Source organism: Lepidochelys kempii, chromosome 6 (assembly GCF_965140285.1).
Source record: "Lepidochelys kempii isolate rLepKem1 chromosome 6, rLepKem1.hap1, whole genome shotgun sequence".
NCBI classification, from domain to species: Eukaryota; Metazoa; Chordata; order Testudines; family Cheloniidae; genus Lepidochelys; species Lepidochelys kempii.
In genome coordinates this window covers 65553357-65569160 of record NC_136385.1, presented here as the reverse complement: position 1 = coordinate 65569160, position 15804 = coordinate 65553357, and the positions used below count along the sequence as shown (strand labels likewise).

At 41.5% G+C, this 15804-nt stretch overlaps 1 protein-coding gene across 1 annotated transcript in view; it reads left to right on the top strand.

Annotated features, from left to right (window-relative positions):
- The window catches only part of DCAF5 (DDB1 and CUL4 associated factor 5), a 111635-nt gene that overhangs the window by 58769 nt on the left and 37062 nt on the right, over positions 1 to 15804 (top strand). The window contains exon 6 of the mRNA XM_073348451.2: positions 10392 to 10605. Within this exon, the coding sequence (XP_073204552.2) occupies positions 10392 to 10605 (214 nt within the window). The remainder of the gene's footprint in view (positions 1 to 10391; positions 10606 to 15804) is intronic.

The following is a 15804-nucleotide window of genomic DNA, read 5'->3' as shown; positions in this document are numbered from 1 at the left end:
TGAGTCTGAAGGAGGAGTTTGAAGAATAATAATTTTTTTTTTTTAATGCTTTCCTTTTCACCCTTCCTCCCCCCAAGCCCAAAAGTCTGTAGCTTTGTCTATGAATAAAGGACAAAATGGAAGAAGGCACAAAGATATATGTGAAAGAAGTGAACTGTCTAGAAAGGCTGAATTCATTGGCAGGGCAAAGGCAGCGTTCAATGGCCAAATTAGATGGGGCAGATCTAACCAGGGCCATCCCTATCCATATGCAAAATACGCAGCTGCATAGGGCATCAGGAAATTTTTGGGGCACCAAATTTCCTGGTGCCCCACGCAACTGTGTGCTGCTCCAGCCCCTGATCCACCTCTTCCCCATGGCCTCCGCCCCTTCTCCGCCCCAGCCCTGCCCCCGCCCCCACTCCCATTCCCCTGAGGACTGCAGCAGGGGTTGGCCCTGCCCTGCACTCACCAGGTGGCAGGAAGTGGAGCAACCCAGCCCCAGCCAGCTCCACTCTGCCAGCTCATGCTGGGGGGACAGGGAGGAAACTGCCCCCCAAGCCTGCTCTTGCTCCCCCCCCCCCCATGGAGGCTGGCCTCGCCCCCCACCCCCACAGGCAGGGGGCTGTGTAAGGCATCGAAATGGCTAGGGGCGGCCCTGGCCCTAACCCAGGGAAATGCTTCCTGATATTTATCCAGTTTTACCAACTCTTACAAGTTTGTCATAAGTCTTGTGATATTTATTTTAAAGTCCCAGCTCCTGAAGTCAATTATTTTTGTTTTGTTTTAATGAAAGTTTTTTAGCCTTCCTGGTTGGGGAGGAAAAACTTGAAAATGAGACTTAAATGAACACTAGAAGAACCAGAAAGCAAACCCTCCTCCCCCCCCGACTCCCTCAGATTTTATAAATATAAAATTTAACCTCATGATTTTTAAACATATTTTGTTTTTGGTCGGGTGAGGGGGGCACATGTTTTGTTTTTTGTTTTTTTAAATGTTTGAGATTGGCAGTACTGTTTACCCTAAATTTCTCAGAGTAACAGCCGTGTTAGTCTGTATTCGCAAAAAGAAAAGGAGTACTTGTAGCACCTTAGAGACTAACCAATTTATTTGAGCATGAGCTTTCGTGAGCTACAGCTCACTTCATCGGATGCATACCGTGGAAACTGCAGCAGACATTATATACACACACAGAGATCATGAAACAATACCTCCTCCCACCCCACTGTCCTGCTGGTAATAGCTTATCTAAAGTGATCATCAAGTTGGGCCATTTCCAGCACCTGGATTTGTGCTGGAAATGGCCCAACTTGATGATCACTTTAGATGAGCTATTACCAGCAGGACAGTGGGGTGGGAGGAGGTATTGTTTCATGATCTCTGTATGTATATAATATCTGCTGCAGTTTCCACGGTATGCATCCGATGAAGTGAGCTGTAGCTCACGAAAGCTCATGCTCAAATAAATTGGTTAGTCTCTAAGGTGCTACAAGTACTCCTTTTTTTTTTCCTAAATTTCTCCACGCTTTATCCAGTCTGGGAGGATGTAGTATATTGTGCTTATGTGGGGTTAATTTTTATACGGGAAGACAGACCTGGAAGCTTAATTTTGCCCAAACTTGTTTTTTCACTCTCCAAACAAAGACTCCCAATTTCCTGTGAAGGATTCTGGGTAGTATCATCCTACAGGAATTACCCGTACAAAGTATTTCTATGATTAGAAATACAACAGGGCCTTCCGAACATTGTCCTCATACTATTAAATTATATTAGAATTCTTAGGAACATCTTGTATGTGTAGATTAATTTTACTGTATGCGCTGCTGGGCTATTTTCACCTCCCTTTTTTATGTTTCACGGGCATTAACAGACCTCAGAACTCAGTAGGGGGGGGGAATACCAAAGTAACCAACCTCAAAAAGAAAAGGAGTACTTGTGGCACCTTAGAGACTAACCAATTTATTTGAGCATAAGCTTTCGTGAGCTACATTGCATCCGATGAAGTGAGCTGTAGCTTACGAAAGCTCATGCTCAAATAAATGTGTTAGTCTCTAAGGTGCCACAAGTACTCCTTTTCTTTTTGCGAATACAGACTAACATGGCTGTTACTCTGTAACCAACCTCAGTAGCTTAACTTCAAAAAGGGGAACTACACAAAAATGAGGAAGTTCATTAAACAGAAATTTAAAAGGAACAGTCACGAGTGAAACACTTGCAAGCTGCATAGAAATTGCTTAAAAACACTGTAGTAGAGGCTCAAACTAAATGTATACCCCAAATTTTAAAAAGTCCGAAAAATGCTACCATGGCTAAACAGAGTAAGAGGCAGTTAGACAAAGACATCCATTAAAAATAGGAAGTCAGATCCTACTGAGGAAAATAGAAAGTAGCATAAACTCTGCCAAGTTAAGTGTACAGGTATAATTAGGCAGGCCAAAAAAGAATTTGAAGAGCAACTAGCAAAAGACTCAAAAACTAAGTACATCATAAGCAGGAAGCCTGCCAATCAGTGGGGTCCCTGGAGGTTTGAAGTACTTAAGGAGCACTCAAGGAAGATAAGGCCCTTTACAGAGAAGATAAATGAATTCTTTGCATTGCTGTTCACTGCAGAGGATGTGAGTGAGAGATTTCCACAGCTGAGACGTTCTTTTTAGGTAGCAAATCTGAGGAACTATCCCGGATTGAGGTGTCAGTACAGGAGGATTTGGAAAAAATTGATTAAACTAAACAGTAATAATTCACCAGGACCAGATGGTATTCACCCAAGACTGCTGAAGGAGCTCTGATATGAAATTGCAGAACTACTAATTGTAGTCTGTAACCTATTGCTTAAATCAGTCCCTGTACCAGATAACTGGAGGACAGCTAATGTAATGCCTATTTTTAAAAAAAAGGCTCCAGGGGCAATCCTGGCAATTACAGGCTGTTTAAGCCTAACTTGATCATCAGGCAAATTAATTCCATTTTTTACTATAGTTGCAATGATCAGACACTGATGAACATATGTTGAAGAAGAGCCAACATGGCTTTTATAAAGGAAAATTATGCCTCACCAATCTACTAGAATTCTTTGAGGCTGTCAACAAACATGGACAAATGTGATCCAGTGGATATAGCTTTCTTGGACTTTCAGAAAGCATTTGACAAGGTCCCTCACCAGAGGCTCTTAAGTCAAGTAAGCAGTCATGGGATAAGAGGGAAGGTCCTCTCATGTATCAATAACTGGTAACAAAGGTAACAAAAGGTAGGAATAAATGGTCAGCTCTCAGAATGGAGAGAGGTAAATAGCGGGGTCCCCCAAAGCTCTGTACTGGGACCAGTGCTGTTCCACCTATTCATACATGATCTGGAAAAAGGGGTAAAGAGTGAGGTGGTAAAGTTCGCAGCTGCAAACAAAACTACTCAAGATAGTTAAGTTCAAAGTTGATTGTGAAGAGTTACAAAGGGATCTCACAAAACTGGGTGACTGGGCACCCAAATAGCAGATGAAATTCAGTGCTGAAAAATGCAAAGTAATACACATTGGGGAAAAGTCATCTCAATTATATATTCAAAATGATGGGGCCTAAATTAGCTGTTACCACTCAGGAAAGAGATCTTGGCGTCATTATGGATAATTCTCTGAAAACATCTGCTCAATGTGCAACAGCAGTCAAAAAAGCAAACTGTTAGCACCATGAAAAAAAGGGATTGATAATAAGAGGGGAAAATATCATAATGCTACTATCTAAATCTATTGTACACCCTCACCTGGAATATTGCATGCGGGTCTGGTCACCCCATCTCAAAAAAATATATTAGAATTAGGAAACATTTACAGAGAAAGGCAAAAAAAAAAAATTAGGGGACAGGATCAGCTTCCATATGAGCAGAGATTTAAAACACTGGGACTTTTAGAAAAGAGATAACTATGGTGGGGAGGCTAGATTTGTGAAATCATGAATGATGTGGAGTAAGTAAATAAGAAAGTGTTTACGCCTTCATATAACACAAGAACCAGGGGTCACCCAATGAAATTAATAGCAGGTTTAAAACAAACATAAGGATGTACTTCTTCACACTACTCAGTCATCCTGTGACACTTGTTACAAGGGCATGTTGCGAAGGCCAAAAGTATAACTGTTTTTAAAAAAAAAAAAAAAAAAACTAGATAAGTTAATTAAAGATAGGTCCATCAGTGGCTATTAGCCAAGATGGTCAGGGACGCAACCCCATGCTCTCGGTGTCCCTAAACCTTTGGCTGCCAGAAACTGGGACTGTACAACAGAGTATATAGATCACTCGATAATTGCCCTGTTTTAGTTATGCCCTCTGAAGCATCTGGTACCGGCCACTGAGTACTGGGCTAGATGAACCACTGGTCTTCTGACTCAGTATGGCCATGCTTATGTTTTCAAAGCAGGTTAGATATATAGCAGGTTTGTTTTGGCTTTGTAAATAAAGTAGCGAAGTCCACTGGTCTCAAAAGCTAAGACTGTTGTCTTGTTTTCTTCTATACCATCAATATTTTCAGTCCCTGTAGGGTGTGATCCATAATAAATAAGAACTTCCTGTTTTGTGTATTGAAAACAACCTTCTTTCAAAGCTTAGCTGATCTGTTAAAAACTTCTTCTCTGTTTTCCCAGGCTTAGATTCTTTTTGCCAGGTTTTATCCCATTACAAATTCTTTTTTTGCACTGGTTTATAAATTGGTTAGTCTCTAAGGTGCCACAAGTACTCCTTTTCTTTTTTTGCACTGTTAGAAGTACCTCAGTTTAGTGGTTACAGAGATGCTGATAAACCTGATGGCATGTGATCATGTGTATTAGACATTTTGTTTTCATATTAGTTACGAGCATTCAATTTGTTTTTTTTTTCCTTTTAAGGTCAATCTTCTTTATTACATTATATTGTAAACAACCCTGCTTGGAATTATCAACACTTTCTCTCCCTTCCTTCCTTCCTTCCTTTCCTCCCCCACAAATGACTCTCATTTCCTAAAGACATTGACTGTAATCCATTTTGTTGTGTAACATTTGTTGCTTATCAAAAGGAATGTATTGAATGGCTCCACTAATGCTATCCTGGTGCACTTTTTGTTTTAAACTTCCCCCAAGGTCCTATGCTATTCTCTGTGTATCAGTGACTACTAAGTGTGGCAAAGCTAACTTATGAAGAACTCATGCAAGCTTATGCTGACCCACCAAATGTCCATCTTTCAAAAAAAAAATGGCATGTTTATTTAAACAGCACTTCTTTTAAAAGGCAAATTTTTTGTTTCAGGCACAAGTGGTTCTCTTTCTCCCCCACCCCTTTCCCTGGAAAGGAAGCCTTGAGCTGATGCAAATACTGGCTGTTGTGGTTCTCCCCTCTTTCCACCCCTTCCCCGCCCAGCTTCCAGCAAAAATTTATTTATTTGCACTAATGATGCTGATCTTGGATTGACAGCCTAATATTGTTCATCTGAACTCCATGTTTGGTTAACACATGAGTGCTGCCCTTACACAGTGCGTCCAGTTATGGCAATGACCATATTGTACATAACTCTGTCATTCTCTCCTTCACCCTGCCCCCAATGCCAGTATATATGTGTTAGGACTTAGTTTTAGTCTATAGACAGAACATTTTTCTCTTAATTCTACAAAACCCACAACCACCACCAAAAAAACCTCAAATGTATGTTTGTCGTTGACTGTTGTTTCCAGAGCTGTGCAGCAATGCCAGCATTCCAAATCTGGCTCACCCAGCTGGCAGTGGAAGCGGACAAAATGCCAGGATAGTTCTGAATGAGTGAAGAAGGTGATACTTATGGCAGAAAGTGAGTGTTACCTTGCTCACTCAGACATGCTCCATCAGTGGTTGCTCTGGTTGTGCTTGGTATTACCATGACAGATGATGGTCTCTGAGAGTTGACTTTAAGTATCTTGTTACTGGTGATGGCCTTCATCTCTGAGGGATATTTGTTGGTTCTACCTGGTTATACTAATAACACTTCCTGCAAGAGGATGCCACCTCTGAGAACTACTCTGTGAAGAAAAGTTGTGAGGGAGTATAAGTGATGGGGGGGGGGGGGGAAGGGAGGAGGAGAAAGCAGTCTTAAAATGAGCCAAAACCTGTACTGATTGAATACCTCAGTTTCATATTAGGGAAGTGACACCTCTTCACTGAGTATAAGTGACTGAAGTTTTATGTTCCTATTACTTGGTGGCTCACACAGGGGAAGAATAAAAAGCTCCATGAGCATATATTGTCATCTCTTCATTGGGGAGAGACTTTTGTCTTCTCTTCTAGCTACAGAGAAGGTGACATGATAAAAAAACAAGTGAGGGAAATTCAGAATGGCCATACTCTTTCCTCCCACCCCTGACAGCAGCAATGATAACCTCAAAAAATCCTCTTTAAGATTTCCTTTCTGAAATGTGACTCTTAAACACTGATATCTCTCACTAACTCTAGGGCAAATGTAACAGTATACAAGTAAAAACAGATTTCCCCCCCCCCCCCCCCAACTGCCAGTCCTGCAAACTCACTCCAGAGTTTGTGAGGCAAGTTGTGTTTTTTTTTTTTTTTCTGATATCCCTGTCACCTGTAGTAAAGGTTCTAGGGTGCCCCGCTGTCTCAGTGGATTTACACAGGTGTAAGTGTTTGGAATTTAGTGAACAACGTAGTTGAGATGCGATTGTATTCTAACTTGTGCATTACTCTTTTCATTGTGTCGGCTTTTCAGGATTAAAAACAGTGACAACTTTTATTTTTAGTCACTAAATAAAATAGCTAAGAATCTGATCTATTTAGTAAGAAGATGCTATTCTTCTAGTCACTTTTCAAAGTTGAAATGAACTTCAGATGGTGGATTTCTCAGTTCCTTTGTCCAGACTCAGCAGATAATTAGGTGGGCATTAAAAGCTACCCAAATTCCCACCGAGATCTATTCTGAGAGCTACTTAATAGTTAAGCATCACTTGGTGAGCAGATATTTGGTAGGCTCACGCTGATGGTGGGTTGTAAAGCTTGACTTGGTACAGTGAAGTTGGAGGCAATCCCTACCGCATTGTTAATTTCACTTAAAAGAATTGCCAGTCTAATGGATGTAATTTGTGAGAAGTAGGCTTGAATGTATAGTTGAGGCTGCAAGGAGTGCCGCACAGCTTCTCTAGATCCATTCACTTACCTAGCTATGGTTTGTACCCTGTTATGTTCGTTTCCCCCCTCTTAAGCCCCTGTGTATAGCAAAAAATGTGGTTCTGTCTGAAGTCTGCAAATGCATTTTCCTCACTTTCCCATATGCCCCCAAACCAAATGTAATACAGGTTTGAGGACCAAACAGTATGCAATATTCGATTCAGAAAGCCTACTTGGCATCTGCTTCTACAGGACTGAATTACTATTTCTAAATCTGGTGGCTATTGCGATTTGGCTAGATCTACTCCTGCTGGCTAAATGTTTAAAGTTTGTGGGGGAGGGAGCTGTGTTTTGAAAACTATTTTAAAACAAATGTTCCATCTCCTAGCGCACAGAGGGTTTAATGTTTGTCCAACTCCTTTGAATACATTCATGGCTGCAGCTTCTCTTGCTGTATTTGGTAGTCCATTTTACCAATTAATTATCTTTTGCATATGTAAAACATGTCAACGTGTTGTGTATGTGATGGCTACTATTTTGTTTTGTATTGCAAATGTATCCTTGTGGGACTGGGCATTGGGGGCACCTTATGGTACAAGTTCAGATGGTACAAGGGAAAATTCTAATCTCCCAATATCAAAGTTTTAAAAAAAGACTTGTACCTATTTTGTTCAGCCCAACAATCTAAGTCTGAGAAGCAAGAGCTCTTTTATTTTGAATTAGAAACTTTCAATATGCATTTATGAGCTTTCTTCAGGGGGCAGCCATAATACTGAAAAGTGAGATTATTGGGAGACCTGTTAGTCCCCAGGTAGTTAAGATTGTAACTAGCTTTGCACTATAAACTAGACCACCTGAAGCGTGTGTTTGTGTGTCTGTGTGCGCGCACACGCGCTTTTCTACCAGAAGAAACTTTTAACTGGGGAAAGTTTTTTGGGTGATTAGTCAGATTATTAGCACTAAAGATGTGCTATGTACTTCACAACTGATGGAGAAAGACACTATCCCTGCCCCAAAACCTGAAAGTGACAATTATGACAGTTTTTGAAAAACCAAACATTTTTACCTTTTTGCCACATCATAACTTTAAAATAGTTTAGACCCAGAAATTCCAAACTTGGTTTATTGTACTTTCCCCTCTTTCCCCCCTCCCCCCGATGTAGCCTTTTACTGTCTTGGGAAGGTTCTAGTAGGTTAGGAGTTGCCCAATAAGTTTGGGCCAAGGCTATGCAAAATCTTTAGGAGCTTATATCATCCACATATTGAGCACTATTTAGAAAGTTGACAATTGAATCAAAAAGTATGCAAGATTTTAGATGTCACTACCTACACCTGCTATGATGTACGTCTCTGATGCTTCCTTAACCATCAGACTCTCTTCTTCACCCTTCCCTATGTGAGTCTTCTATTAAATTTCTCTTCTTACCATGTATACTCCTGTCCTTTCCCCATCGAACTTTCTATATACAGTTATCAAACATGGTCCCCATTCTCTGCTATAAAGCACCAACTCCCTTTTACCATCTCTACCTTTACCTCTTCTTCCCCCTCCCCCCACCCCCAATTTACTCCCCAACCACCTGCTGCTTGGCTTCGTGGAATAGTACAGGGAGTGTGCAGTGTAATCTAATTAAATCACCCTTGTAGTGGGGAGTTGGAGAGCAAGGAGTCCGATGCAGGCATGTCCTGGCAGGAAGACAGAAAACAAAATGTCAGGTAATTGGTTACAGAAAACAAAATGTCAGGTAATAGGACTTTTGAAAAATGCCTCTAGTTTCTTCAAGGAAATCCAACTCTGACCACTGAGAGGAAAAAACTGGGCCCATTTTAAGTACATTACTAGGTTCTTCTTGACTCTAACTAAAGAGCAAGCATCTGTTCAGTTTTACAGTATATGTCATGAAACAAGACATGCTTAAACCTTTGTGGAATGCAGATTCCCTTCCATGGGGAGTGACTCACTTTTATAAAAGCCTTGGGAAGAGAACTATATCTGAAAATATGATGCATTAAAACCTATGAGTCAACTTCCTCTGAAAATGTTACATCTGTACGCACATGCCTGTTAGCTACTGAAGGTGGACAGATCATCTGGTGGGGACTCCCCCAAACCCATGAACCAAAAGGTCCATCTCAGATGTTGTGGTAGGAGTCATTAAATCCCTTTAAACCAGACACAGAGCAAACAAAACGATTTTCCCCATCCATAGAGTGAATATGCATTTGGAAGCACAAAGGAACCCAAGCCTCAAACCAAGTTTCTATTATCCTGGGCACCTGTGGGAGACAAAGATCTTGGTTTTCCTATAAAGAAGAATCTTTAGGGTCTGGGGACACACAACACTCACTTTTGTCTTGGACACGTGACCAAGAGCTGACATAGGTACACTGGTTGTGATCTGCGTGCTGGGTGAGGCTATGGACTTCTACCATGTAAGAATTTTAGGCAGTCGTGTCACATGGAATATAAACTTTGCCTACTTAGCAGTATTTGTAGGTGACATGTTTGAGATTGGCTAACTCTTATCTTATGCTTTTTCATAATAACTTAATATTAAAGTAGTCTTTTATTTAAGATGCCTGGAGCTGATTGTCCCCACTAGCAGTCAACACAAACATTACCTGATGTGCTGTAAAGATGGAAACTGTAAATGGAAGCTGGAATGAGCGAATGGTCTGATCATCTACTTGTGGATAAAGAGCTGCAGCCTCCATCCTCCACCAACATGATAGCAAAAAGGGATTAGCCCACAATAGTTAGGGCACCAGATGAACCAAAAGATCTGAGTGCTGGCAGGGTTAGTCAAAAATGCAAATAGCCCAACCCTACAACAACAGTGGGTTGTTTTTTTAACAATTGTAATCACCTGTGTCTTAGAATTTGTCCCCGTGCAGGGAATTCTATCTGCTGCACGTGGTGGGAGGGAGGAGAATAAAATCTCTGTCAATTAAGCAACCCGCACTAGCCTCTATCTCCAGACACCTTTCTAAACTGAGCACTTTTGATAGCTTGTCATTCAAGTTTTGAGTCAAATTTGCTTGGAAATGGGTGCTTTGAATGTTTTTCTGCAGAAATGGGGCAGAGAGAGACTTTATTCAGATGTATAAAATTGTTTATATGGCAGCATAATGAAAATGACGACACCTGGAGCAAAGATCATTCTGCAGAATTTCCTCTTCTCTTTAAAATTCTGATAACCTACACTGGGAGATCACATATGTATTTTAAAAAGTGAAACACAGTTGATGCTCTTATGTAAACTTTAAATCTCAGGCAGCCTGCCTGACTTGTTCTCTCTCCCCTTTCTTAGTTCACTGCTCCGCTATGGTGGAAATCTGTCCCTTCAAAGTGCCATGAGTGTCCGATTCAACAGCAATGGTACCCAGCTGCTGGCATTGCGTCGGCGTCTTCCACCAGTGCTCTACGATATCCACTCCCGACTGCCTGTCTTCCAGTTTGACAACCAAGGTTACTTCAACTCCTGTACCATGAAGAGCTGCTGTTTTGCAGGCGACCGTGACCAGGTAATGGGCAAGTGGTGCCCTCCCAAGCTCATGTGCTAATTACTCTGTGCAAAAGTAGAGGCTTTCATGAGCATTTGAAAACCACTTTAAGAGCCTTCTCTGATTTGGGGGATATTACTGAATCCAGAACACACGGGGAGGCAGGTGGCCTTAAAATTGTGTAATATTGCAACAGGAAGAAATTAAGTGAAAACTAATGCACACCAAGGTGTATGGTAAATTCTACATCTGAATAAAGTAATCTAAAATTAGAAAATTAGCTCTCTGAAAGGCCCATTTGATCAGTTTTCAGACCTGTGTATTAGACAACATTGTCTAGGTCAGAAAAATAAACTTACTTTCATTTAATTATTATTATTTAAAGCCAGGAGAAACAGGCCTGTAAAATCAAACATTGTGGGGTATTTAAAATTCTTCTTGCTCAACTTACATGTCAAATTTATTATTTTACAAGTAAAAACAAATTTTTACAACTACTGGAACCATAAAACCTGCCCAGCATGTGAGATTTCCCCTGATATCAATAATAAAGATTTTGGAATCAGAACATATGTTTCCTGTGCAGGAGATAGAATAGAGTCTCTTGTAACTATAAGGGCTCAGGCATGAAAACATATTTTTGTTACTGAAGTAAGTGGATGTGCCTAAGAAGCACAGGGAGTAGGTATGTTTGTGCATTTCCAATCAGAGTCACAGAAGCAGTACTGAAGGCAATCTAAAAATTAGAGGAGTTTTCCGCAAGGAAACTTAAAAAGGGCAAAGAAATATATTGCAGAAGCAAATTAACCTTTTTTGGAAGCATGCCACTACTTATGGGTCCATAATGGAACAAACCTAAACATGACAGTAGTCTTTTTCCTCTAGAGGTCAGAGTAGAACTACATGAGCTCTGTAGAAGATGTTTGCCTTCTCTCTGACTCAGGACCCAGATCGACCTTTAGCTTTTTAAACTTCATTACTTTATGGGAAGAGTGTGGGCATTCTTCACTGGGCCTGTTCTTTTGCCTTTTGAAAAACCCGACAGACAGGTTATCTGGTTCAGTTAGGAAGCTGGTGTATAAGCGTTACATACAATATGGAATCTCTGAGCAATGGGGGATGCACTTCCTGATGAAACTTAGAGCTGGGAAGGAAAGAGGGAAGCTGAGACATAATATGGAACATCATCAAGAGACCATTGGGGCAGTCTTCCAAAATGGCAAACTTTTTTAGGGTGTTCACTGGAAACCTTTCACTGGTGGCAAAACAAGTACATGTAACTTAATCTTTGGTGTGGGGAAGTCTGTTAACTGCAGAAATGTCAAGTATAACTGGGCGTACTAATCATGTGTTTGCTTGTACCTAGTACACCAGTCAACCAAACTAAAGGAAAACTGCAATGACTTTTTTTTCACCACTGATTTAGAGGACTACAAAAATAATTAATTGGAATATGAAAGTTCAAGAAACTACACAGCAATAGTTAGAAGTAACTGGATACGGTTTAAAATATCCAGTGATAGGAATTGGACATGTAGGGGCTGTCACTTCCAACGATAGGGCTGTCACTTCCAACAGGAATTGCATCCTGGTGGAGCATATCTAGACATGAAGACAAGAGCTGGAACCTGCATCCAAATCCACAAGGGATACAGGACAAGAGACTTCTGCAGCTCTTTGTAAGGCAAATTCTGTACTTTGGCGGGTGTGTTGGAGTTCTTTGTTTTTGTTTCTTTGTGTGATATGTGTCCATTCATGAAACCCAGAAAAATTACAGAATTTACAGAAAAAGAGCTTGGAAACTTGCTCCCATCTGTTTATCTTAGAGTGTTATGCTGCATCCCATTACTGTAGTATCTGAGGGTTGTTTTGGAAGTAGGAAGATGGGAGGAAGGGTTTGGAAATAAAAGGGATGCTCAATTTGTGAGTGTCGCTTAAGATAGGCTTTCTCTGGCTGCAGCTCTCATTTCTTGTCTCCTGGTATGTGCTAAGCAGACTATGTATGATTCAGTCCTCATTTTAATTTTATGTTCAAGACATCTTAAGGAAGTAACTCAAGATTTAATATTTTACATTGGATCTAGTGATAATACTTTATATTCTATTCTAATTTTCAATTAAACATATGGAGTTTTATATAAAAGTTGAGACCACCTGACAGAGTTGTATTTGATTTAAAAGTTATACTCCTAAATGGAAAACATGTGGTTACCAAAGGCATACCACAGTAGGGCGTGGGATGGGGGCAGAAGTGAAAGTAAGCTGGTACGCCCCGGTACAGCATACCAGCACTGGCTTTCCCAGACGGCAATTTAAAGCCCTGGGGTAGCAGCAGCGGGGCTCCGGTGGGGATTTAAAGGGCCCCGGAGCTCCAGCCACCGCTACCGCCCCGGCCTTTTAAATCCCCTCCGGAGCCCTGCTGCCGAAGCCCTAGGGTAGTGGCGGTGAGGCTCCGGAGGGGATTTAAAGGGCCGGGGCAGTAGCGGCGGCTGGAGCTCTTTAAATCCCAGACGGAGCCCGGCCGCCGCTACCCCAGGGCTCGGGCAGCAGGGCTCAGGGGGATTTAAAGGTCTGGGGGCTCCAGCAACTGCTACCACAGCGGAGCCCCAGGCCCTTTAAAGCTCTGCCAGAGCCCCAGGGTAGCAGTGGCAGCCGGGAGTCCCCAGGACTCCTCAGTGATTTAAAGGGCCCCGGGCTCCACTGCAGTAGCGGCAGCTGGAGCCCTGGGCCCTTTAAATCGCCCCCGAACCCTAGGGCTCTCAGCTGCCTCTGCAGCTGGTAGCTCAGGGGTGATTTAAAGGGCCCAGGGCTCCCAGCTACCACTACCTCAGCTGGAGCCCCAGGCCCAACATTTAAAGGGCCTGGGGATTTAAGGCCACGCCTCTCCAGCTGAGGCCATGCCCCCTGCTCAGGACTCCGGCGTACTGGTAAGTCCTTTAACTTACTTTCACCCTTGGATGGGGGTTGTGTTGAAAGGGCTGTACTTGAGAAATGAGTGCTATCCACTAAACTAGTGCAATACAGCAATGCACAGACAATCCAGGATGTTTTTGGAGAGTGTTGAGGACAACTTCCTGGTACATGTGCTGGAGGAACCAACTAGGGGCTGTGCTCCTCTTGACCTGCTGCTTACAAACAGGGAAGAATTGGTAGGGGAAGAAGAAGTGGGTGGCAACCTCGGCAGCAGTGACAATGAGAAGGTTGAGTTCAGGATCCTGACAAAAGGAAGAAAGGAGAGGGAGGAAGGGATAGGTCAGTGGTTTGAGCATTGGCCTGCTAAACCCAGGGTTGTGAGTTCAATCCTTGAGGGAGCCATTTAGAGATGTGGGGCAAAAATTGGGGTTTGGTCCTGCTTTGTGCAGGGGGTTGGACTAGATGACTGCCTGAGGTCTCTTCCAACCCTAATATTCTATGATTAATTTTATTTCGTCTTTGGGAGCTGGGACAGGAAAGAGACTATCTTAAGGGGGTCTCAAAGATGAAGCATGAGGTACAGAACAAGTCATAAATATATTAGCAAGTGATCATGCAAAACCAGGAGGAGGAGGAAAACTAAATTTCCTGGATAGCAAATTTATTGCATGTTTAGAGTTGGGGGAAGAGGTAGATTTCCATGTCTTTGTCCCCCCCTTTATATTATTCGCTAGTTAGCTTAGTTTTACTGATATATTAGACTGATAGCTGAATATAAAGGTTAATTCCCACTAGAGAGTATAAAATACACTTTTCATTGTACAGCAAAAGTCCTAAATAACCAACATTGCTAAGAATGTTGTTTTTGTTAACAGAACTTGTAAATGATTCTTTGTCCAGACAGTGATGAAGATTGAAACTGTTAGCGAGTTTTATGGCCATCAGTCTCTACAGGTGTTCTTGTGTTTTATGTCTTTATAGGGTTTTGTGCTCTGGAATCACCCCCCTTTCCCCCCTGATAGACTCTGTTAACCATCCCATGGAACAGGGATAGAAAATGCTTTAATATTTGTCATTGAGAATGGGAACCTGCTGTAAGTGATTTGCATGCAGGCAAATGGTATTAAAGCAAACCTGCTGCTAGTAAAATAGAAGCCTAATGTCGATGAGTTAGTATCATTGTTCTCTGAAGCTGTAAAAAGTAGAAATGTTCATTCTTTAGCCTCACTATGAAATTGCTGAACTAAAAATCATACAAAATATAAACTGAATCTCAATCATTAATGAAATTGAGAGAAATGTTATAAAAGTGCTTCAGGTTTGCATTCCTACTGGACTTACAGATATTTTGGGCACATAGGCTGTGACAAGAACATGTCCCTTTTGTTGGGTACAGGTTAGCTAGCCATGCTTCTTTCTATGTCCTTGGTAACAGGCCTTTGTGTTCCTATGAAAGCATCTGAATCATTCAAGTCTGAACACTAACATAACCGTTATCCTTATGAACCTGTTGAAATAATAAACAGAATATGAAAGATTTTTCCCAGAAATGCCAAACCCTCAATTCAGTTTGCACCAAATATCTGCATTCTTTTTAGTTTTTTTTTTTTTTTTTTAATCAATCCATAATGAATTTCTATTTGTTTGGATTATAACTGATGATGATATTAGGGCCAGATTCTGCTACCCTTACTCATGTTGAGTGGTATATTACTCTTCTGCAAATACCTAGGTTCTTATGATGACTAAAGTCTGACTGAAAACTTTTATTATTTGGATCCACACAAAATTCTGCCCTTGTCCTAGTTATTAAATATGAATATACTGTTCATGTGCCACTTACTAAGAAGCCTCGCCTCTTCCTTTTACAGGAGCTCTGATCTTGATCAGTGAATAAACACGATATAGTGTCTTGTTTGCCTTAATTAGGAGCTCAACTCAGCCCAGCCTAGCTGCTCACACACCCATAGAAGAAAATAAGGGGTGTGGGGAAGGCAGACTGAATTGGCCCAGCTTTGGCCTTAGTTACACCAATGCACCCTATCAACTTTAGAGGGACTGCCTGGGTTTAAATGAAGAGCACAATTTGTCCAAGTACATATACACTTAATGGAAGGCATTTGTATCTTCATGTTGGGCAGTGGTATAAAACCTGAAGATAGATAAACTTCCTGCTCATGATTCCCAGCTACAATATGTGGTGCAAATGAACAGAATGCCAATAACCAGCTTTTATTTCACACTATATATATTTTGAACCACTCCAGGGCCTGTGGTAGTAAAATACAGCTGGTTGTTGCCTGCTTC